A 24,898-nucleotide genomic window follows, 5' to 3' on the forward strand; every position below is an offset into this window, starting at 1 on the left:
CAGTGTCAGTTCTTTCTGCTCTACTCCTCCAAGAGAACTTCTCAGCAGAGATTTTGCTCACAGTGGCGAAAGAAGGTCTTCGCCCAAAACTCTTTCAAGAGATTTATTTGGGAAGGAGGAATTTAGGGGAGCCTCTGCCAGGGCAGAGAAGGACAGCTGCCAAGTGAACAGGCAGATGGACTTATATAGGACTTCTTGGGGTGGAGTTTTTTTAGGGATAAGCTTTTTAGGGAGGGAATTGGTCAGATTTTTATTTTCCTAAAGTCCCCCCCCTTTTTTAAAAGTTTTTATTGTATTTTAATTATTTGTGTGTGTGTGTGTGTGCGCGCGCGCGCGCGAGAGAGAGAGAGAGAGAGAGAGAGAGAGAGAGAGAGAATATGAAGTCAGTGGGCACAGTGGTACCACTGCATATGTGTAGAGGTCAAAGGGCAAATTTTGGGAATTGGTTCTTTTCCATGTATGGGGATCAATCTCACAGCATTAGGCATGTCAGTAGACAGTCTTATCTGCTGAGCCACTTCAATGACTATATTTGTTTGTCTTTTGAGACAGGGTCTCACTCTGTAGTTCCCACAGGCCTCAAAGTCATAGCAATCCTTCATTCTCAGCCTCCTGGGAGGTGGAATTATAGGCATGAACCACCATACACAGCCTTTTTATTTTTGCGATTCTTTATATCATTTTATGTGCTTATTCACATATAAATTACATATCTATATCTATATATATGTACTTTAAAACTACTTTCAGCGTACCATATGGCTGTAATTCCAGCACTTGGGAAACTAAGCCTAGAAGCAGTACAACAAGTTTGAGCACAGCCTGCTCTACATAGTGTGTTTCAGGCCAGCGGGGGCTACATAGGGAGCCTATATCTTAAGCAAACAAACAATACATATACGGGTGCATAATTACTTTCCCCCCTGGAACTACTCTAGCAATGCTTTAGAGAGGGACTGTAATTGCGTTTGTACCTTTATGAATAAAGCTCCAATGTCTGTCAAATAGTAATTCCTATTGACTATAGAAAAATGGGAAAAACCCCAAAGTATTTATTATTCTACTCAAATAAAGCTACTGTTCAAATTTTAGTTTTAATGCCTGTTTTGTCTCAGGAGTCTGGAAAGCACTTCTGATGCCAGAACGTTTATCTCACTTAAGTCCTGGAGTCATGTTTTATGTGTTCTGCAGTTTTAGAAGTTATGTGCAGGTACTGCAGGGGCTGAAGTAGATTGCATACGAGTGTTATATGAACGTAACCTGGGAGGATGTGAATCAGTGACTCCTTCTACAGATAGGACACCAAGGACAGACCAAAGAAAAGATTCCACTTAAATCTAGCTTGGTGAACAGGTGGGTTTTATTGGGGCCTAGGTGAGAGGTTATAGGATTTACCAGAGGGCAGTTTACCAGAAGCTAAACAATCAGAGAAAAGCTCCCCCTGCCCAGAAACTGTGAACCACTCACATATCCTCAGGAATGGTAGGGGCTTCATTTAGTGAGTGTGCTGCCCCAGGAGCTCTTCCTTACTCCCCTCCCTGAGAGAATGTTACTGGGCCCAATCTTGTGAGGTTGTATGTGGGTAACTCTGATTTCAAGAGGGTAGCAACCATGTCATGCCTGCAGGATAGAAGCCCATAACGAGGGGTTCGGGGTGGGGGTGGGGGCTCATGTCTGTCATATGTTGAATTTCCCCATGAGATACTTCCTGAAAATCAGGCTCTGTGTTGGTGTGTGCCTGCAAGTTCAGCACCCGGAGGAAGATGAGTTTGGGCCTGCTGGACTACAGAGAGAGACCCTGTCTTGGAAACAATCAGGTTTTTGAGTTTTGAGATACATTTGATATTTACCTAGGAAAATGGGACATTACTTCTGCAGGTTTAGGTAGTTAGAAAGTAGGGCAGCAGTAACCAGGACCCACCTTAGAATTGCTGCTCAGGAGTGCTCTTCTAACTACTGCGGTCACAGAATGATGAAATACGTTCATCCGAAGCCAGCATTCAGGCACATTTCTCACAATCACGGAATATTTTCAGCTTTTCAGAACACGTTGTCTTTGGGTTCATATGGGACTTCTTGGCATAGAGCCTAGAAATGTGTGACTGTTAAGCCAATATAATTCAATAAATCAAAACTTCTTAACCAGTAAACTTTTTATGAAGTTAAATTTAAAGGTGTTTTAGTAGGTCTTAATAAGTGAATACTTACTGTAATAGTCATATAATCTCATAATTAATTTTCTTTTATGAATTCATCCAGGGTCTCTTTTTTTTTTCCATCATTGCCTTCAATCCCTTTGAACAGAAAAGCAACACTATGCCATTTACTTTTTAATTCTATAACTAAACTGAAGAGGACTGGTTCAGGAATCCTAAGGTCGTAGAACATTTTAGGGGGATATTTTCCATTCACAAGTGGACTTCCATTGTGGAGAGTAGAAGAGACATAAGAACATTAGAGGAGGAATGTCTTAAAAGCTGTATTTGTTTTTATTTTTATTATTTTGATTTTTTTTCCTACAGTCCTCTGCTCTACTAACTGAGCTATCGAAGGGGTTTTAAACACACAGGCAGTCATCCTTGATATCCAGCCATTTCAAATAATTACCCTTACTACTTGGAGAACAAATATATTAGTCATGTCTTTTTGGTAGTAAGTTCTTTTCCATAAGATATAAAATTTTAATAGCCATTAAATTAGCTGTAAATTCCAGCTATATTTTTACTTCCTTAAGCAGATTAAATTAATGTTTTTTTCCTTTTTGTGATTCTGGGGATCGAATCTGGACCTTGCACGTGCTAGGCAAGCATTCTGCCTCAAGCAGAGGCACTATCCCCAACTATGGCTTTAGTTATACATCAAACTCTGTGTTTTTTGTTTTCTTTTGCTTTTTAAATTGTGTTTTTGAGATAGCATTTCTCTGTGTAGGCCATGCTGGCTTTGAACTTGGAGATTTGCTCGCCTCTGCCTCTGGAGTGCTGGGATCAAAGGTTTGTACCACCCTCACCCGTCAAAACTCTTAAAAATTACACACAGTCATTTGATGTATATTACAGTTCTTTTCATTTTGTGTGCTGAAGCTTTTTATCTAATATAATAGAAATTCCTTATTGTTAGATTCTTACTTTTGATGCATCTGTGTCATTCTGGGGACTAGGAGCTACTTCTTAGTCTCTGGTACAACAGAGTGTTCCGGTCTCATTTTGTACTTTTCCTGTTCTGCTATTCTCTATTTCTTTGGGGACTCATCCTAAGGCTGCTGTTTGTTTGTTTGTTTATTTATTTATTTTTAGAGAGATAGCATCTCACTATGTAGCCCTGGCTGTTTTGGAAGCTCACTATATAGACCAGGCTGGTCTCAAACTCGTAGAGATTCACCTGTCTTTCCCCACCAAGTACTGGGGTTAAAGGTGTGTACCACCAGCCCAGTATCCATGACTATTTTTATTTATCGATTTATTTTAATTAAGTTTTATTGCTTGTATGTTTGTCTGTGCACCATGTGTGTGCCTTGTGCCCACAGGGGCCAAAAAAAGGGCATCAGATCTCCTGGAACCGGAGTTGCAGACTTCAGTTTATGAGCTGTCAGGTGGTTGCTGGGGCTAGAACCCCAGAAGTGCTTGTAACTGTTGAGCCATCCCTCCAGTGTTCTCCCTAACCCCCATGGCTGCTTTTGATGAGGAATCCCTTTCAGAAATCAAGATCTGGGTACTAGATGTATTCATTATCACTGGATTGTCATTTCTTTTATATTCAGAAGACAGACCAAGGAGGGAGACAGACAAAATAAAATATATTTAAAAACTATAAATTCATATGGATGGATATGATTCTAATCAAATTTCACAGTCTTTCTTAGTTCAATAATTTATAATTTATTTTTCTAGCAGCAAGAAGTTTGTCTCCCAACATCATAAGTATATATGCATCTGTTCAGTGCTGTTATTCACAGAACACAATTTTGCAATTGCTGCATCTATAGGTTTTGTTGTAGGGAGAGTTTTCAGTGTCTACCAGGAATCTTCATTTCTCTTGATTGTAGATAGGAACTATTGAGTGTAAAAGGATGATTATTCAGATTAGGTTATATGGTACAGGACTCTAGGAAAGAAAGACTATGGTTTTTGGATTTAGCCTACCCAGAAGAACACTTAAAATTGATTTCTGAAGCCTGATGAGGTGGTGAAAGGCTGAGATGGCAGGATTGTGAGTTTGGCTTGCCTAGGCTACACAGCAAGACTACTTTTCAAAATAGACAGACAGACAGACAGACAGGTGTACATTGAGATTCCTGGCAAAAAGATTCCATGTGTGGGGTGGATTTGATGTGAAATGTTGGTCCATGACTGAAGATGTTTCTTTGCAAAATGGAAGTGGTTGGTGCTTTTTACTTTCTGTTGCTTACATGAAATCTCAAGAGAAAGATAAATTAAGGAAAGCCTTGCTAAAAGACTAGACTGGGTAATTTAATATTTAGTGCATCTAGGTGGAAAGGATTCTAAGAAATCACTTCCAAAAGTGTGTGTGTGGGGAAAAAACCAGCAAAGGTGTGGCTGTGGACCCCTAGAAGACCAGAAGTTTTGAGTCTCAGCTATACAGTGAACTCCTGATGATAGTTGCAGTGACATCAGGTAACATCTGGAAGTTTCAAGATATTGATTCGCCACTTTTTCAACAGAAAGTATGGATAAGATTGTTTTCTAAACATTTGTTAGAGTGGCTTTCAATATGAGAAAGGTTTTTCTTTCCTGGCCTTGGGGGTACACAGCAAGGAACGGACAAGTATTCTAGTAGCTAAGAGTAGTACTCCTCTCTCCCAGTATATAAACAGCAAAGGAGGGAGAATCTGACTTTTTTAACCACAAGGACTTCTATTCTGCCAACACTTGAATGTGCTTGGAAGCAGATTTTTCTACATAGCTCCAAGAAAGGAATGTAATCCTCTTGGAATCCTTACTTCAATCTGTGAAACACTGAAGAGAGTCCAGCCACATGGTGAAATACAAAGTAATAAATGAGGGGTCTAATAAGCCCCTAAGTTTGTGGCATATGTTACACAGCAATTGAAAACTAATACAATTCTGCAACAAAACAACAACAACAACAAAAACACAACAAAAACCCTAAACATATTGAGTAGTGAGAAAGGTCTTTGCTGTAGGAAGTCCTTTTGTATATCTGTTGCTTTTATTGATTAATTAATAAAGAAACTGCTTTGACCTGTGGCAGGTCAGAATAGAGCTAAGGGAAAACTAAACTGAATGCTGGGAGAAAGAAGCCGCAGTAGCCACTGCAGGAGACAGACGCTGGGTGAAACCTTACCAGTAGGCCACAACCATGTGACGATACATAGGTCAATAGAAATGGATTAATTTAAGAAATAGGAGCTAGCCAATAAGAAGCATGAACTAATAGGCCAAACAGTATTTTTTTTTTTTTTTTTTTTTTTGGTTTTTCGAGACAGGGTTTCTCTGTGGCTTTGGAGCCTGTCCTGGAACTAGCTCTGTAGACCAGGCTGGTCTCGAACTCACAAAGATCCGCCTGCCTCTGCCTCCCGAGTGCTGGGATTAAAGGCGTGCGCCACCACCGCCCGGCTAGGCCAAACAGTATTGCAAATAATATAGTTCTGTGTGATTTATTTTGGATCTGGGCTGATTGTGATTAAGCCTAAAAGAAAAGATTAGCACTAAAGATGAGGAGAGAATATTTTTATATTAGTATTGGGAAGGTTAGAAATAGGTTCATCTGAAAATAAACTTACACATAGCATTAGCCTCAGATTGGAAACGGCAAGTGCCACCATCTACTTCTGGCAGAGCAATTTTCTCGATTTGTGTTGGAATTTATCAGGGTGGGCTTTCAGTAGGATCATAAGGACTCAGAATTGCAGGGCTTGAGTAAAGTACTTGCTGGCAATCATGAGGACCTGAGTTCAGATCCCAAGCACCCATATTAAAGCCAGCCATAGCCACACTTCTGATCTCAGTGCTTGGGAGGCAGACCAGACTGATTCCTGGAGCTCACTGACTAGCCATGCTAGCTGAATCGGTGACTTTCAGGTTCAGTGAGACCCTGTCTTAAGAAATAAGATGGAAAGCAATTAAGAATGACACTTGAGGGGGCTGGAGAGATGGCTCAGCGGTTAAGAGCATTGCCTGCTCTTCCAAAGGTCCTGAGTTCAATTCCCAGCAACCACATGGTGGCTCACAACCATCTGAAATGAGGTCTGGTGCCCTCTTCTGGCCTTCAGGCATACACGCAGAAGGAATATTGTATACATAATAAATAAGTAAATAAATAAATAAATATTTAAAAAAAAAAGAAAGAATGACACTTGATACTGACTTCTGACCTACATCCCTTCCCCATTATTTCTGTTTTTTTTTTTTTTTTTTTTTTTTCGAGACAGGGTTTCTCTGTGGTTTTGGAGCCTGTCCTGGAACTAGCTCTTGTAGTGTTTGTTTTCCTCATATAATATTCTTGAGTTTTATTTATGTTTCTGGGTTTTGAATAAAATATTCTGACTCAGGGGTAGGGGAAATTGTTCCAGAATAAAGTTTTTTTTATTGTAGGCACAACAAAAGAGAACACTCAAGATTACATTGATGTTTAGGATGTAGAAAATAGAGAAGTTAAAAAATTGAAAGACTATTATGTGGATAATAAGTGGACTATATAGAACTTATCACTTACTTGTCAAATCAATAAATATTAAGAGTTTATGGTTTCAGAAGAGGTGCCATTTGTGGCTACTACAGAATAAGCCATCATTAGTGTTGCTGGAGTATCTTAGGTTACTGGAGTGGTGTAAGCCAAGGAAGAGTGAATGTGTACTCTGTGATGCATTCAGATGGGTGTTTATGTCTCTCAGATGTTTGAAGGTCATGGACTTTAGAGTATTTGATTCATGGAAAGAACTGACTGAGTGTGATTGATTACAAGGGTTGAGTTTGTAAGGGATGACCTGTGTGCCAAATCTAGCCTCCATCCTGTCTTTGTAACTCTAAGTTTTATTGGAAGACACCCTTGTCTATTAGTTTATTATTTGTAGTTCCTTTTGGATTCCAATGGTAAAATTGAGACGTTGTTCAGAGAAGGTGGGCTCTAAAGCTTAGAATACTTATTGTCTGATTCTTTAGAGAAAAAGTATTCCAACTCCCAAATTAAAGCTCTGAACACACTCAACAGATTTCATCTGTGGTGATTACTAAGACTGAAAACTTCAGGGTAGTGAGAGTTGATGTCAGTGGGGATCAATAGTGTAGTGTTGTAGTGTATCTGTGGGTGGGAGGCATGGGGCTTTAGATTCTATAAACCATCCATACTGTGTAAAATTAGAGTTGTTGCTTCCATTTCATATAGATTCTGACTATTCATATATCTGAGAAAGGTTATTAAGGATCTTTTTGTTCTGTGCTGATTTTTCCAAATAAATCTTTTGAATCTTGAAAAATAAAGAACTTCAGGGTACTTCCAGTACATCTTCCTTGCTGCATTTTGTCTCTTCCCAGGAGCGAGCTGTTAGCTAACCATGTCAGTGACAGGGACACTTTTATTTTGTGGATCCATATTATTTTCTGACAGCAAATAGTACTTCTGCAGGGTGTTGCTTTATGGTTGCTATCTTTGGAGCAGCCACAAGAGTGGCTAGATTAGTATAGATCAGCTGTGTGTGTGTAGATGTAAGTGTGGGCGGTACAAAATGCAGCATTGTCATGGATATGTAGCGTTCTCTCTGCAAAGCAGAACATGATAAGACAGGAAGTTTCTTAATTCTTCTGTGCAACTTGTTATTCTTGCCTCCCCCAAGACCCATTGCTTAGATGAAGAGGGAAAGACAAAAGCTAATTAATTTGATGAAAAGGTGTTTTAGTCATTAATGGTTCTTAGGTGTCACTTTAGAATTCTTCCCCTAATGTTTGCTGTGGTACTGAATCTGTTTAGATCCAGTTAAGAATCCTTAGTTGAACTTCATTTTGTTATGACTAATTTTGGTCTATGTTTGAACACAGGAGCACTTAACATTCCCCTTGCCTTTGTCATGTTTCTGTCTTTACAAACAAGAAAAAACATTCAGTCTTTGGAGCTTCTCAATGTAGCGTATTTATTTGTGTTCTTGTCCTGACTACTCAACAGCTAAGGTGTTCCTTCCTTCTTGTTTTAACATCTTCTGGATGCCATTTTTTCTTGGTTTGTTTTTTATTATTCTAAGATGATATTTCAATTCTAATCAACAATTATCAGTAAATTATCAATTTTTTGAGGGGTCTGCTTTGAATATCTGAATGGATTGGGTAAGCTGTTGGGTTGCTGTTTGAATAAGAAAAGGCAGTTTAAGTGTTTAGATGGTTAAGTAGGAGCTGTCTATAGAATCTCTGAGTTTGGGAGTATTGGGGTGGAGCTCACTGGGCAGGGAACCAGCTGTGCCTCGGATTGTGACATCAGGCAGCTCTTTGTTTGGGTCAGGCCAGTTCTATCTTGATGCAAAGTTGTGTTCAGAGTTCACTCTCAGATCTGCAAATTGAGCTACAAAAATAGATTGCAGGGGGCTGGAGAGATGGCTCAGTGGTTAAGAGCATTGCCTGCTCTTCCAAAGGTCCTGGGTTCAATTCCCAGCAACCACATGGTGGCTCAAAACCATCTGTAAAGAGGTCTGGCGCCCTCTTCTGGCCTTCAGGCATATACACAGACAGAATATTGTATACATAATAAATAAATAAATAAATATTAAAAAAATAGATTGCAAAACCTACCTCATAGTGTTTTAGATAGGTATATGGCTTTATGTTGAGCCACATTCATAGCTCTCATGGGGTCCATGTGGGCTGGGGGCGATAGACCGGACATGCATGAACCCAGTGGACTTGTCTGAACAGCAGAAGAACGGGAATGTAGAGCAGTGTGCCAGACTGGGAAAATCAAGGCAGTTCAGTTTCTGAGTTCTTAAAGGCTGAGTCCATCTTAAGTTGTTAGGGTTTTTCTTTTATCGTAATTCGAAAGCTGTTCCTGGCCCAAACTTAGATATTTAATGGGACCAAATTAGATCAGATACCAACTAACTACAAGTCATTGAAAAATTCTTTTATCTCCTTAAATAATTGGCAGATGATTTCCATTTTATAAAGATTAATTAGATACCTAGTGAGCCTATATATTTGAATGAACTTATCTCTTATTATTTTTCATTCCCTTAGTTGTGCTTAAATCACTTATGTATTCCTGCCACCTGTTTTATCTTACCCAGTACTGTAAGAACTGTAAGTCTGATTATTATGTTTTTGCCTCCAAAAACCATCTTTTCTTGACTAGCAGTGTACTGATTTGGATTTCTTCCTGCTTCATCGAGTGTTCCTCTTCATTCTTTTCCACTTTAACCTCTAAATCTTGCAGTGTCCCAGGCTTATTGCTGAGCCCTGTCTAGTATTTCTACTTGCTTTCTGACTGCTCTCATCTGGTCAGACAGCTTTAAGACCCTGTTGACACCGACGTCTTAGAGATGCACAGTTCTTACTGTGTCTTCTCTTACTCGCTGACTGACAGACTCAGTGGATGTATGACAGCCCCCAGCATAACAGGAAAAAGGAAACTGTGCCTTTTCCTCATAAATTTGTGTTTCTGTGGTTGTTTTTATTACCTCGGCAGTGGTATCATCTTTCAATAGCTGATGAAGCAAAAGGCCTCTGAGTTCTCCTTGACCCTGACTTCTCTCCTTACCCTACGAGCACATCATTGACTGTTCTGACAACACAGTTATGTGAACATTTGTGTGTAGACTTTGGATGAACCTGTTTTTTATTTTGTAGCCTCTAGCAGAGATGCTGATCTTCTGATTTTAGCCATCACAGTAGATGTTTAATGGATTTTATTTCTATTTCAAAAAAAAAGTTTTTAATGACCAATGATATTGAAAATCTCTTTGTCATTCTTGTGTGTGTGTGTGTAGAACAGGAGCACACACATTGCCATACAAGCATGTGTGGAGTCCAGAAGTTTGACAACATGAATATCCTCGTCAGTTACTTCCCCATCTTACTTTTTGAGACAAGTTTTCTCAGAGCTCAGGGTTAGGGTCAGACTAGAGTTTTCTCCACAGCCATTTCTGGCACTGGGCATCCTAGCCAGCAGGAAGGGAGCTTCCAGCTCAGTCTTTCCTGCATTGCTGTATCCTACACCAAAGTGTGTGGTCTCTTCAGTGACAATCTCTTACCATCTAGTTCTGTTGGGAAACTAAGAGCAATGGTGAAGCCTGTGTTCATCTGGGGACTTCTGAGACCTCTCCGCATGCCTGTGTTTTTTTGTGTTCTGAGGACCAGGCCCAGGTTCCTGTGCTTGCAAGCTACCCACTTCCCCAACTGAGCCATTACTCAAATGCCTTTTTCTCTTTTAAATTTCTTTGGAATTCTTTGGATATTTTTCAATTTCTATTCTTAACTTGATGGTTCTAAGTTTCCTTTTTAGATTTATATATTTTATTTTATGTGTATGAGTGTTTTGCCCACATGTATTTATGTGTACTACATATGTGTCTAGGGCCTCACATTCCCTGGAACTGGAGTTATGGATACTTGTGAACCCCCATATAGATGCTTGGGCCCAAATCCAAATGAAAGAGTGATGGGCGCTCCTAATCACTGAGCCATCTCTCCAGCTCCCACCTGCTGAATTTTGTTATATGTCTTTGTATAGTTTTTTCCCTTTGGCAAATGATGGCTAAAGGTTATATTCTGTTCATTTACACTCTCACAGTATACTCCCGTTTTATTTATGGGGCATTGGACCTACTTCTGCTTTCCAACTGGATAATCAAATTTCACAGATGCTTAAATCTTTCACATAAAATGATACACACATGCAGAGAGAGAGAGAGAGAGAGAGAGAGAGAGAGAGAGAGAGAGAAAATAGAGCTCAATGATAGAGTTCCTAACTAGCATGCAGAGGGGTGAGGGGGAGGGTATTGTCTTAGGTTCAGTTATCATCACTGCTAATGCCTCCAAGGAAAACTGGTAACTGGTAAAAATGTTTCAGATAATTGGGCCACTGATAGCAGGGCTATTTCCAATTGATGTAGGCTGAGCTCCAGAACCAAGAACTGTCGGCTGCCTAAGAAATTATGGCACTAGCATAGCATAGAGAAGACTGTGTCACATTTGATTATATACTGTGTATAGATGAAGGCAATCTGAGAAAATTGGCTATAAAAAGTAATCAAGTTAAAAACTGCAAAGATAAAATTGAGCTACTTTGGAGCTAGGATCCACAGAAACAATTCATCGTTGATAACCCAATTGATTCCAGCTTCAAGCTCATGTACCAGCAATGCCTCAGGTGCTTCTGGGCCTTCCTGGAGGTCCTGCCTACTACATTGGTTAACTCACCCAGCAGCGTTTAACCAATGCCTTGCCTGTCTTTTCTGGTGACTTGCTGTATGTCTTAAAAATAATTGTAGATGCAAATTAGGTGTCTTTTTGGAAGAATAAAAATGTTTGGATAAGGAAAAGAAAGAGAAGTTCTGGTTCAGATTACTAGACATTTGCCATACAGATGGTTATCTCTCCCTACCTCACCCCTAGCCTCCAACCTAGACACAGTAGCCTTGTCTAAGCCAGGAAGGCCATACCTTTCCTTGCTGGCTTACTCTTGTCAGTTGTGGTGACTCCAGAGCCTAGGATTGAATGCAGAAGGTAAACATCACCCCAGAGTCTGACCACTTTATTATAAGTTTTGCATTCTGTACTCATTCTGCTTTTTTCTTTTATCTGTCAACCACTCCCTATGATCTCTTTAGTGGTTTTTGTTAAAATCAGATAAAGAGTAGGGTAGCATGTGTGTATTCTACCCGACTGGAAGAGGAGCTAAGAACCTTTTAGTACACTATAGTTTTTTCATCAACTGAGGAACTAAGGTTTCAGTACCCTTTCTGTATTAATTTTGCGTATATTAAGAATATTGCTGAGGAATTGAGGGAATGGGGATGAATTTGATCAAAACTCATCAATGCATGTATGAAATTCTAAAGCAATAAAAACCAAGTAATTATTAAATAACTAAATAAATATTTGATTTTTTATCATTCATTTAAACAGTGGTTTCTGCTTTCAATTGCTTCCTTACATGTATTTTCTGAATTCCTCCTAGCCACCAGGGATGAAATGGAAGCGCAGTGATTTGCAAATCTTGGAAATGTTAGCAGGACTTAATAGCATGAGTTAAAAAAAGTTTTAAGAATATGCAGAGCCTCACCATGTTCCCTAGTGAAAGGGCGCCTAGGCTACAGAAGCAAATGCTGAAAGGGCTAGTAAGCTCCGGCTGATGCTCTGTGCAGAAACAGTGCTATATGTGATAGACCCTAATCTTTCTCCTCCCCCAGTTACTCCCAGATCCTTCCCACCTCCACACACACCCGACTTTTTGTGCTCTCTCCCTTTCAAACAAAAGACAAAAAATTAAAATAACAAACAATACAAGAAGCACATAAAAAAACCAAACCAAGTTTGTTTTGTGTTAGCCAGCTCCTCCTGGGCCTGGGGCCTACCCTGGAGTGCTGATATACCTAGTGTCACTCCAGTGTGGAAAAACTCCCTTCCCAGAAAGTAGTCATTGCAAATAGCTTCTTGGTTTGGGGTGGGACTTTGTGCCTATCTCCCCTTCTCAGTGCTTGGATTTTATCTAGATTTAGTTAGTGCAGGTCTTGTTGTCTTTGTGATTTTGTATTCTTACCAGCCCTGTTGTGTCTGAAGGACAGTGAAAGACCACCTCTGGCTCTCACAGTCTTGCTGCCTTCTCTTCCACATCAATCCCTGAGTCTTGAGTGGAGAGGTTTGTATCTCATGTAAGGGCCGAATGCTTCAAAGTCTCTCTCTCCACCTGTGCAGCTGTGGGTCTCTGATAATCACCATCTACTGCAAGAAGATGCTTCTCTGATGAGGGCTGAGCAAGGCACTGATTTGAGTCCCAGCCTAGTGCCAGGGTTTGTGTTAAGATTATAACCAAAATAATACTGTGTCCTTGTCTCATCACGGAAGTACATAATGTCTGTTTGTACTTATTAATGGTGTGAACTTTGGTCACTTTTTTAATGCAGTATGTATCAGTCTTTCCTATAACAACCTTTTTCATCTTTGTAGTTGCTGGGTAATCTGCAGAGTTTGTGGTCCTGTAAATATCAACATCAGTTTCAAGTTTTCCTCTGCTAGTTCTAAAATTTATTAATGATTCTTGTCTGAAAAAAAATTATTGCTGGGCGGTGTTGGTGCACGCCTTTAATCCCAGCACTCGGGAGGCAGAGCAGGCGGATCTCTGTGAGTTCGAGACCAGCCTGGTCTACAGAGCTAGTTCCAGGACAGGCTCCAAAGCCACAGAGAAACCCTGTCTCGAAAAACCAAAAAATAAAAATAAATAAATAAATAAAATAAAAATTATTTCTGTGGTGATTGAAAAATCATTTTATATTTATCAATTAACATCATATTATAAGGAGATGAGTAAGAAACCCTCCCCCTTCCGTGTTTGCTTTACTCTGAGTGCTGAGATTAGCTGTGTGTACCATAATGCCTGGGATTTGAAATAATTAGCAGTGGTTTGAAGTCCCCTTCCTGTCATTATTTGTTTTGATGTTGTAAATTTCCCAGAGGCTGAAGCCCCTCCAGCCTGTATTTTTTTTTATATTTATTTATTTATTATGTATACAATGTTCTGTCTGTGTGTATGCCTGCAGGCCAGAAGAGTGCACCAGACCCCATTGCAGATGGTTGTGAGCCACCATGTGGTTGCTGGGAATTGAACTCAGGACCTTTGGAAGAGCAGGCAATGCTCTTAACCTCTGAGTCAACTCTCCAGCCCCTCCAGCCTGTATTTTAATGCTTCACCTGCCTCGTCATTTTTGCAGTGCTCTCTTTTTGGCAAAGTGAGATGTTTCAGGTTCCTCTATGCCTTTGGCAATGCTGTCATCAGTCATTTCTCTAGGAAGCTCTGGAAATTCATTGTTAGAATACAGGACCTCTTTGCTAAATTTCTTACAGTGTGTGGTTTCCAGATACTCAGCACAAACGACTCTGTTCATATCTACAGATTAGTTTAAAACACCACCAAGTTCATTGTGAGCCTTTCCTATTTTTGAAGCTATTTCTTCCAACAGTGAAAAACCTGATTCACATCAACCTCAGCATAATTCTTTACTGGATTAATTCTTCATTACATTGAAAGCAGTTTAGAATTGTTAATGCATACCACTGTAAAGAGAAAACAAATGTGTTAATTAGAATTCAATACTTATAATTTTGGTCTTAAACTGAGAGTATTTTCTAGTTTCTACAGGCTACTATAATTAATTACCACAAATATTGTGGCTGGTTTTAAACATGATTAACTCCTTCACAATTTTTGAGGCCAGAAATCATAAGTAAAGGTATCAGTAGGACCATATTCCTACAGTGGCTCTAAGGCAGTGGTTCTCGTCCTCCCTCATGCTTTGACCCTTTAATACAGTTCCTCATGGTGTGGCGACCGTCGTGTAAATATCTGATATGCAGGACATCTGATAGGGAATCCTGTGAAAGGGTTGGTGGACTCCCAAGGGGTCTTCACTGCTCGAAGGGATGGCTCGTGTTTCATTTTGCTCTGATGATTTCTCTTCTTGTGGCTGGATTACTACTAGTGTCAACCTTCACCCCCACATAGGCTTCTCTTGTATCCCCTGTTGTCTTTTAGAAGACATTCACCACCGAGTGTGGGACCCACATTGTTAGCTTATTTAGAGATTCTTTAACTAAATTAAATTCTTAAATTAAAACCAAAATTATGAATATTGAATTCTATTTTTTATTTTTCTGAGAATTTTATACATGAGTGATATATTTAACAGTTTTCATCTTGCCTTCTCCTTTCAGTTCCTCCAGTGTCCCCTACTCTCTCTCAGTTTCATGACTTCTTTCTCTTTATTATTTTTTCACATATAGACATAGACAGACAGATGCAAACACACACACGTGTGCGCGTGCACACACACACCCATGTACTCGGCCCTCACTTGAGTCTATTTAGGGTTGTATGTGGATGCGTTTGTCTTACCCCACCAGGGAGCTTGTCCCTAGAGAAACTGATTCTTTCTCATCAGTCACTGATTGCCTATAGCCCTTATCTAGGAGTGGGACCTTGTGAAATTCCCTCTGACTCATATTGTCATACTTGCTGGTGTTGCCTTTATGCATGCCATGTTTAGGCACCCGTGTTTTTGAGATTTCTTAGGGTGCAGCTTTCCTGTCATATTTGCTATGCAGAAACAGTTGTCCTGGCACCGTGGTTTTCCCTGAGCCTTAGGGATTGCATTGTAGATGTGTCCATCGAGATTCTTATTTATGCCGGAAAATACTGTTTTTCTAAACAAGATTCCCTTCATAGACACCAGGACCTAGGATAAGGACATATTTTGGGAGACAACCATTCAGTCCATTGCAGGGGTATATATCCCTCTACCTTCCTTTTAGCCTTTTTTCTCTTTTTTTAAAAAATATTTATTTATTTATTTATTTATTTTTAGTTTTACAATCTAGCCCCAGTTATCCCCTTCTCCTGCCTCCCACACCTCCCCCATTCCCACTCCTCATCCACTCCTCAGAGGGGATAAGGCCTCCCTTGGGGAGTCAACAGAGTCTGGTATACCAGGATGAGGCAGGACCAAGCCCCTCCTCCCTGTATCAAGGTTGAGCAAGGTATCCCACCATAGGGAATGCGCTCCAAAAAAATCAGTTCATGTACCCAGTATAGGCCCTGGTCTTACTGCCAGCCCTTCCCCCTAACAGATCAAGCCTCGTAACTATCACCCACATTTAGAAGGCTTAGTTGGGTCCCATGTAGAATCCCCAGATGTCAGTTCAGAGTCTGCCTTTCTTAAGTTTTCCTTATTGGAAACACAGCAAGGTTCATTTGTTTCCAGTCATATTAAATTTTAGATTGTCCCATCTGTGAATACTCATGTATGAAAACCACTTTTTTCAAAAGCCAAATAAATGAATAAAGAATCTCACATTATGATTGCTATTATTAGGGAAATAGGTGCTGTGGAAAAGAATAGTGGGTTAACCTGTGTTTACTTAAAGGGCTAGGGTGTACTTAGTGGATTAAGTAGCCCATAAACTGAGGCTGGAAGAACGAAAAAGTTATCATAAGAAAGTGAAAATAAGAGAGGCTTCCAGCAGGTGGGAAAGCATGCTGTAGAAGGAGCTCTGTGTAGTAGAGAACCAAAAGGCAGGCAACAGCTGGTGCCTGTTGGGCAGGAAGGAACACAGTGGAGTTGCAAAGAAACTAAGCAGGAAATGCAATTTGTTTAGACTAAAGGGCTAGATACAGAGGAGTGGCATTAGAACTGTATCATTTTCTTTAATTCTTTGACAATTTCTTTTTTTAAAAAAGTTAAAAAAATTATGTGCATTTTTTATTTTCTGGAACTGGAGTTATAGACAGTTGTGAGCTGCCATGTGGGTGCTTGGAATTGAACCTGGGTCCTCTGCAAGAGCTCTTAACCTCTGAGCCATCTCTCCAACCCCCTTTGCCAATTCCTTATATATGTAATGCATTCTGGTGGCACTCATGACTTCATAAACTATCATAAACCTGTATTTTTAAAGGGCTTACCATGGTGTGTGGAACACATGAGATAAGAGTTAAAGTAAAGAGACTGTTAACATAAAGAATAACTGATGAAGAAACATGAGATAATGTTGGCTTATATAAGAGTCATAGTGGTGCAAGAGAAAAATATAGAGACTTGAAATGAATTTTGGATAGACTTAGCAAGAGACTGGTTGGTAGATGGAATTTGATTGAATCTGGAAGATTGGGGGATTAGGCTATGGGAGTATTTAAGGATGGCTCCTGAGTTTATAGCTGAGAATTGGATTGAAAATTAGAGACGATAAATCAAGATTTTTCCAATTGGACATAAGTCCTGGTAGATATGACAAGTAGAGAGTTAGAAACATTGTCGCAGATTCAGATAAAGGAAAGGCCATCCCCATCTTTTTGACTGGTCCCCATAGGTATTGCTTCAATTCATGTCTCTTTACTGTAGTCCAAGAGTCTCCACCTTGGTGGTCCATGTTTGTTTTATAGAATTATTAGGATGGCCTCAAATACTGTTTGAGTATTGTGGACAATTTTATAGAATTGTTAGGATGACCCCAAATACTATTTGAGGTATTGTAGACAATTTGGACAGGAAATGATCACCAGGTACCACTTTCCAGTTCATTCTTTCTAGAGAGGTATTTTTTCTTGTAGGTTGTTTTAATCTGTATATTTTCCTTCCTTCCTTCCTTCCTTCCTTCCTTCCTTCCTTCCTTCTCTCCTTCCTTCCTTCTCTCCTTCCTTCCTTCCCTCCCTTTTTCCCTCCATCTCTCTCTCTCTTTCTTTTTTGTAAAAAAAAGGTATAGCTTTATTTTAGACTTAGTTAGAGACACTGCCATTACTCTACTAAAAAACCGTTGGCCTCTTTTCTGCCTCACTTGATCCTGGCTTTCTATGTATGAGCGTCTCCCTAACCCTGTTCCTGAAATGGTGTGGTATGGCGTGTTTGTGTGTACTCTGGTGGCTTTCATTGTATACTAATTTTTAGACCGTTATCATGTTGCTTTGGTTCTATTATTTTTTTATTCTCTATGTTAGGTAGAGAAAATTTCCCTGCTCATTTTAAATATTTTTCTCTTATATTTATTTTTAGAGCTAGGTTGTAGAAAGTTTTAGGAAGTAAGGATTTTCTTCTTTGATCTCTTGTTTTGCTTGTTTATAAATACTCTGTTTTACTAATGATTTTCTATTAAAGAAAAGATCATGACTTTAAAGAAGGACCTGTCTGCCTTGAGTTTTCCCATTAATCTTTTCCTAAAGAGAACATACTCTGCTTCCCCCTTACTAGGTGACTGGTACAGGTAAGCACAGCTAGCTCTTAGAGTGCTCAGAGAGGGCTATAAAAGTGAAATAAAGTATGTTATGAGATGAGATTGGGATAAAATAATGCTAGTTTATAAGTAAAATAGTATGCTTTTTACTTGTGTAAAAGTGTTCAAAGGCTTTACTTTTAAATGTGTGATGTCAGTTTGTTTTACCTGTTAAATACCCCCTCTTTCTTCTTTAAGGGTCACACAGCAATGCTTCATACTGGCTCATGGCATCCCAAAATAAAAGGAGAATTTATGACTTGCTCAAATGATGCGTGAGTATTGTTGGTAGTGTTTTGAATGTTTTCATATCTTTCAGCATCTCTTACCAGTTGTATCGTGACGACCTTGGTAAAGTGAGAACTAGAGCAGCAGGAATCCTGGTGTTTGTGTTCCAGTTCTTGACTTTGCTTTGACTGCAGTTGTAGTATAAAGTTTAGTTAAACAGACATGGATGCTATGGAAATGAGAGACTTTGTAAATTCCTGTGGAGTTTATCACGGGACACACTGGATTAGATTGATGCTAGTAAGAGAATCTAAATGGCTCTGAAAGCATGACTAACAATTCCCTGCAGTGAAGACTGACTTCCGTTTGAAATGGGAATGCACCCGTTTTCTTTCCTGGACCAGAGTTCTGTGTGAGGATCACTAGACTTGAAGCACAATATCCTTTACCACTTTTAAGAGAAGTCTGTAAGTAATAAACTCATGTGGCTTACAGCTCGATTGATCTTTTACTTGGCCTTTGACTTAAAATAGTGGTTAGTAATGGGCTGAACTAGGGAACATTATAATCAGAGAATGCTCACCAAGTACTCCACTGAGTTTCTCATCATGAGGCTTGTGTTCCATTGGAAGTGAGTGTTACAAGACAAAAGTGCAGGTATACCCAAAGCTAAACAGTGTAGTTTTATATTTGCTAAGTACTGTTGAGGATAAAGTTAAACTAAAGGAAAAGAAGGCTAGAGAGGGTGAGAGATGAATGGGTTAGGGGTGAAGGTGCCTGCCTGAATGCCTAATGATCTGAACTTGATCCTTGTTGATCACATAGACTCCTTCAAGTGGTCCTATGACTTCCACAGGTATACCATGGTGTGCACAACTGCACGCCCGCACACATACACACACACACACACACACACCACAGACATCAAAAGAGAATATAGAAGAATTAACAGAATACAGAGTGAGTTATTGTTGTTGTTGTTGTTGTTCTTAAGGTATAGGGCTAAATCTAGGGCTAGGCAAAGAGTCTACCACTGAACCCATCCTGACCCCGAGAAAGTCTCCTTTCAGTTGACACTTAAATCATACAAACGAGGCTGCTACAAGGGAAGAAGCTTTCCTGGTCAAAGTGATGTATGTTTAGAGACCCTGAGATGAGAAGACCATAGAGCATATTTGAGGGAAAGAAAGATGACGTAGTTGATGTTTTTAGGTTGGTAGGAAAGATGAGAATGATAGGAAATGAATCTGAAAAGGAAGGCAAAAGACAGTCGCCTAATTATTTTATTTATTATACCCCAGTCTCAGTTTCCCTGCCCTTCTCTCCTCCCAGCCCCTCCCCTGGTCCCTGTGTCCACTCCTCCCACATTTCTCTTCAGAAAGGGCAGATCTCCCATGGATAGCAACCTGCCAGTCACAGAAGTATTAAGCCAAGTGTCTTTTTTGTTTCATAAACTTTACTGGAGTAAGAAGTGCATAATAAAGCAGAGTTGAATAAAATTTTCTTAGAAGTAGATGTCAATGAAAACTGGATGGCACTGAAGATAAAAATGGTTATTAAAGAAATTCAGTTTTACTTGTGGGTTGGTAATATGTGATGGGAGCCATTTTGTAATTTGTAGTACCTTACAGCCTGATAGTATGACACAGGGTAAGGGTATGGCACTAATGTAATTGAGTCCTTAGCACAGAATCTGTCTAAGTAGGAAGGACATGTATTACGGACTTTGTTCCTCAGTACTCTTAGTATTTTAGAATGTGATTGTTTTTGGAGTTAATGTCATAAAAGAGATAGTGATGAGGCTGTGAAGGTGAGCTGATGTAGCACAGCTGGTGTTCTTATAAGAAAAGACACGAGGGATGCATACCCAGAGAGAAAAGGCCACGGAATGGCACAGTGAGGAAGCAGCTAGCTGTCTAGGAGCCAAGGAGAAAGGGTCTTGGGAGAAACAAATTTCCCAGCACCTTCATCTTAGACTTTTAGCCTCTGGAACTATATAAATTTCTACTCCTTAAGCAACCTACTCTATGACACTTTGAAGATTTATCTTATTTGTATGTGTGTGTGTGTTCCTGTGTGTACACATGAGTGTGTGTGCTTCCAGAGATCCAAAGAGGGCATCAGGCCCTGGAATTGGAGTTATAGATTGTGAGCTGCCTGGTGAGGGTGCTAGGACCAGAGCTCTGGTTCCCTGAAAGAGCAGCAGACACTCTTAACTACTGATCCATCTCTTTAACCCACTTTGTCATGGCAACTATTACAGACTAGTGCAGGGGAGGAAAAAGTTGGGCTATTATTGTACCAAATAATAGAATGTGCAGGGTTTCTTGATTGAGACTCCTTACCATTCTACCTATTATCACTTTATCTGTCTTCCTGCTTCTGAGATATATTGGGTAATTATCCATCTTTGTTCAGTTAACTCTCAAGATACTGACACAAAGGAATCCAGGATTAGCTTCCTTCCCTGGATTTCTTTGCTTTGAGCTCCAAAAATTTGTCTTAATTTAAATGATCACATCAATTTGAAGGTAGATCTGGGCACATTGTTTTGTGATTATCTTAGAGATTTCAATTGAAAAAAGATTCAGGACATTTTATTTACTTAGTATTGGATTATGGAAAATAAATAGTGGCAAGAATTCTTGATTTCTTAGGCAGATTTTTATTGAATTTTTGGTAGAATACTACAAAACTATAGAGTGATATAGGCCTGCATGAAGTATCACTAAGATTTATTACTGACAGATAAGTGACAATTGAGTGTCCTCTATAGACCCAGGTATATATAGTGAAGTAGTTTTAAAGACCCAGGACCCAACTGTCAGTGTTTGAAAGATTTTGATATTCACTTCTATGTGTATAAATTTTCATGCCTCTTCAGAATTATGATTATTAACTTTCTTTTTAAGGAAAGTTTTATTTGTTTTTATTGTATGTTCATGAGTGTTTTGCCTGAATGAATGTTTGTGCACCACATGTGTGCACTGCCTGAGGAGGCCAGAAGAGGGCGTCAGATCTTCTGGAACTGGAGTTACAGCTAGCTACCATGTGGCCTTGGAGCCAAACTCCAATCTTCCGTAAGAACAACAACTGAGCCAACTCTCCAGCCCCACTATGAGTATTAACTTTTCAGTTAAATTTTAAAAGTCTTCCTTGTCTTGCAGTTGATATATGTCAAGCATTCTTATGGCTAAAATGGTTAGATTTAGCGGCTATTTCATATAATGTTTCTACACATTTTAAAAATATAATTTCAAGTAGAAATTTCAAAATCAGTTCCTGTTCTTAGAGTTCAAAGTTCTTCCTGATGATTTTTGTGATGAAAATGAAGTAACTGATACTTTCTTTTTTTCCCCCATGTGAAACTATATATATATATATATATATATATATATATATATATATATATATATTTTTTTTTTTTTTTTTTCTTCTAAAAAACCCACAAAAGGCTGGTGAGATTATTCATTGAGTAGAAGCCATATCTGGAGCTTACATGGTAAGAACTGACTCTTATCCTCTGACTTCCACACATTCACATGGGACATAAATCAGTCAATAAATGAATACAGGAATCACCCAAAAGTTCTTAAGGAAGTTTGCGGAAGATGTCTGTTGACATGGACCTCTCAATGCTTTCCCTCCATTTGGTGAGATCAGCAGTTACAGTAATTGTCATCGAGCACTGTGGCATGCCTGTAGCAATCAAGGAATTTTGGAGAGGACATCTTAACTGTTTTAGTTACCTTTTCTGTAAAGTAAGTTGAAATGCCTTTCTTGGTCTACCTCCTTGTGGCAGAATATTCCCCTCACTTGGGAGAGTTCCTGTTCATTTGGCTTCCCATTTTATGTAGCCTTAATAGAAGACTAAATCCTATGAGAGGGAAAGCAAAATGTTGGAGTTAAAAATTTGCGAGTGAATTTTTCCCACCTTTATAATGAAAAATTAGTAAAAATTTTAGCTGCGGGAAATTGCTTTCTGAGGCAGAGGCAGTGGTTGCGTGTTGAAGACAGCTTTAAACTGTTGGCATTTTAATGCCTTTTTTTTTTTTTTGGTGCAGTTTTGTCATCTTCTCAGTCTTTGTTATTTCTTTCTAATCCTGTCTATTTTTCTGTAGTAACTCACTGTGAAATGTTTGTCTACGAATCCCAGGGCTTTTAAGCTGGGTAATAATGCCTGTCTCCATCAGTCATCAGGAGAGACAGAATATGGAAGAGTAGTTGGGCAGTGGCACACATACAGTAACTGAGGGAAGAAAAAATACAGTGGCCGCAAAGTGGATCAAGGCTTTTGTGAAAGAGGAGGAGCCAGGGCTGTGGCAAAGTTGCAGTTTATAAGCTGAGGGCTAGACTTCTGCAGTCTTTGGGACAACTTGAGACCCAAAGATTTCTTTTAAAATATCAAAGTTCCGTTTTGAATGCAGACTGCAGTGGTCTGTACAAAGTTAGGCCACATATGCAGTATTAAACGGTCACCAGCAGGCAGCAGTGTCGAAAGGTTGCCCATGATATACCCTCTTTTCGGGGAAAACATGAGGAAATTTCATAAAGAACTTTGAAGTGAAGTTGCTTTTATGGAAATTAATGAAAGAGGAAATGGAATTTAGTTCTTTAAAGAGATTACTATCTATAACATGCAAAGTATATGAGGAACTAGAATGATTTTACTTATAAGTAAAAAAATATGTTTAGGCTTTATTTTATTATTTGAAACATCTATCCGTCATCTCTCTTTTTCCTGTCTGTCTGTCTGTCTATTTATCTATCTGCCATCTATCTCTATCTATTATGTATGTGTGTATGTATGTATGTATCATTTATCTACCTATTATGCATGTATGTATGTATACATGTATGCATGTAGTTTTTGCGGTCTTGTTGCTGCGGCCTGTTGTGCTCTCCCTGTTTCTGGGGGTGGGGCACAGGGTTGAGAAGACACAGAGGCAATGACACAGACTCAGGGAGATTCCAATACAGAAACTCTTTATTGTAAACAAGTTGGGGATTTTTATAGGGTTAGGAAATTTATGCTGCCACAGGAATGTTTCTGTTTGGTCCTTTTGAAACTGGCAGTCACTGCTGGCGTGTTGTGATTGGCTAGGAGCACATGTCATTAGTTAGTTACCATGCTTTTGGTCCGCTGACAGGTTGTCTTGGCCAATTTTGCTTACTCATTGTGAGTTTGCACGCGCTTGCTTGTGCTTGCGCTATTGCCCTGCCTTATGTGTATGTATGTATGTTACATATGTATCAATCTATCATCTATCTATCTATCTCTATCTATTATGTATGTATGTACCTTTCTGTCATCTCTGTCTATAATGTATGTGTGCACATATATATATATGTATGTATCAATGTGTCTGTCTATCTGTCTGTCTATCTATATATCAGTCTGTCTGTCTTTCTGTCTTTTTATCACCTACCTAATGTGTGTTAATGTGTGAAGTCAGAGTCAGTCCTCTCCTTCCACCACGTGGACTTTGGGAGTGGCTATTAGGTTGACATGCTTGGGGTCAAGCTGCTTTACTGACTCAGCTGTCTCACCAGCCCTAAGTCTAATTTTATATACTGTGAAATGAGTAGATTATTTTGCTTCTGAACAAAAAAGGAAATGTCTTGAAGAGACAGAAAAGGTCAGGAATGACTGTGAAGTAAAAGATGATGGGAGCCATTACACAGTCATGTAACCTGTGAATCTTGATTTGATTTCATTTCCTTCCAAGAAAAGAAAAAAAGGACCAAGAGGATAGGTGGGAGGGGTAAACAGAACAGGACGCTGGGAGGAAGAGGAAGTGAGCGCAGAGACTCCACAGCTCTCTCGGGAGCAGATGCCTGAGAGAGAGACGCCATGCCCCGCTCCCGGGATGAAGCTCTGACCCAGGATGGACTAGGCTAGAATCTTCCCGGTAAGACTGGTGCTCACAGATTATTAGAGATGGGTTGATCGGGATGTGAGAATTAGCCTATAAGTGCTAGAGCTAAAGGGCCAAGCAGTGCTTAAAAGAATACAGTGTCTGTGTAATTATTTTGGGGCATAAGCTAGCCATGTGGGCGGCCGGGTGTGGGGGACGCAGCCCTGCCGCCCCATATTACTACAGTGAAGGAGCATTTGGGGACATTTTAATAATGGGTCAGAGGATTGAAAAAAAATGACCCTAGTTCTTTGTCTTTTCTTCTATCATGCTTTTGTCAATATGTCTGTGTAACAACTTCCCTTAGAAGATGGTGGCTGTTCCCCACACCTTTTCTCTAAGCTAGCCAACAGAGTCATAGAAATGATGTGTTCTCAGCTAAGACTCTTCAGTGTTAGGCTGTGGCGTTGCTCTCTGATCAAGTCCTGTTTACTCTCTGCAGGGGAATGATGCAGTGAAGAGTTCAGTCTTATCTTAGGTTTTTCTAGACTATAAGTTTATAGTCAGTCAAACTCAAACTTGAGCTTGGGCTAGATTGGCAGGACCGAGTATGGAGTGCACATGCTAACCCAGTTAGTGGGGACAACTCAGTGGACTGGCAGCTTCCTGAGAAATGTCTGCTTGTTCTTCTAAACCATTGAACTTTATGAATGAGTTATTTTACATCAGCTGTAAACTACACGAGTAGTTGTATTGATGTAGGATTGTGGTTATAAAAATGGTCATTCCTATATTGCACTGACAATGATTAGAAACAATATAGTGAGGTGCGCAAGAGTTACATAACAGCAAATTAGAGCAGGAATGGGTCCAGAGGTGACA

General features: G+C 39.6%; 1 protein-coding gene across 2 annotated transcripts in view; it reads left to right on the forward strand.

Moving 5' to 3' along the window:
• Wdr70 (WD repeat domain 70) overlaps nt 1–24,898 on the forward strand; it is a 197,363-nt gene that overhangs the window by 57,943 nt on the left and 114,522 nt on the right. For both annotated transcript variants that reach the window (XM_041631318.1, XM_041631319.1), the window contains one exon: nt 18,129–18,205. In XM_041631318.1, coding sequence (XP_041487252.1) covers nt 18,129–18,205 — 77 coding nt within the window. The remainder of the gene's footprint in view (nt 1–18,128; nt 18,206–24,898) is intronic.

This window comes from Microtus oregoni, unplaced genomic scaffold (assembly GCF_018167655.1).
Source record: "Microtus oregoni isolate MIOR12 unplaced genomic scaffold, Mior012 000036F_ref0000092, whole genome shotgun sequence".
Taxonomy (NCBI): domain Eukaryota; kingdom Metazoa; phylum Chordata; class Mammalia; order Rodentia; family Cricetidae; genus Microtus; species Microtus oregoni.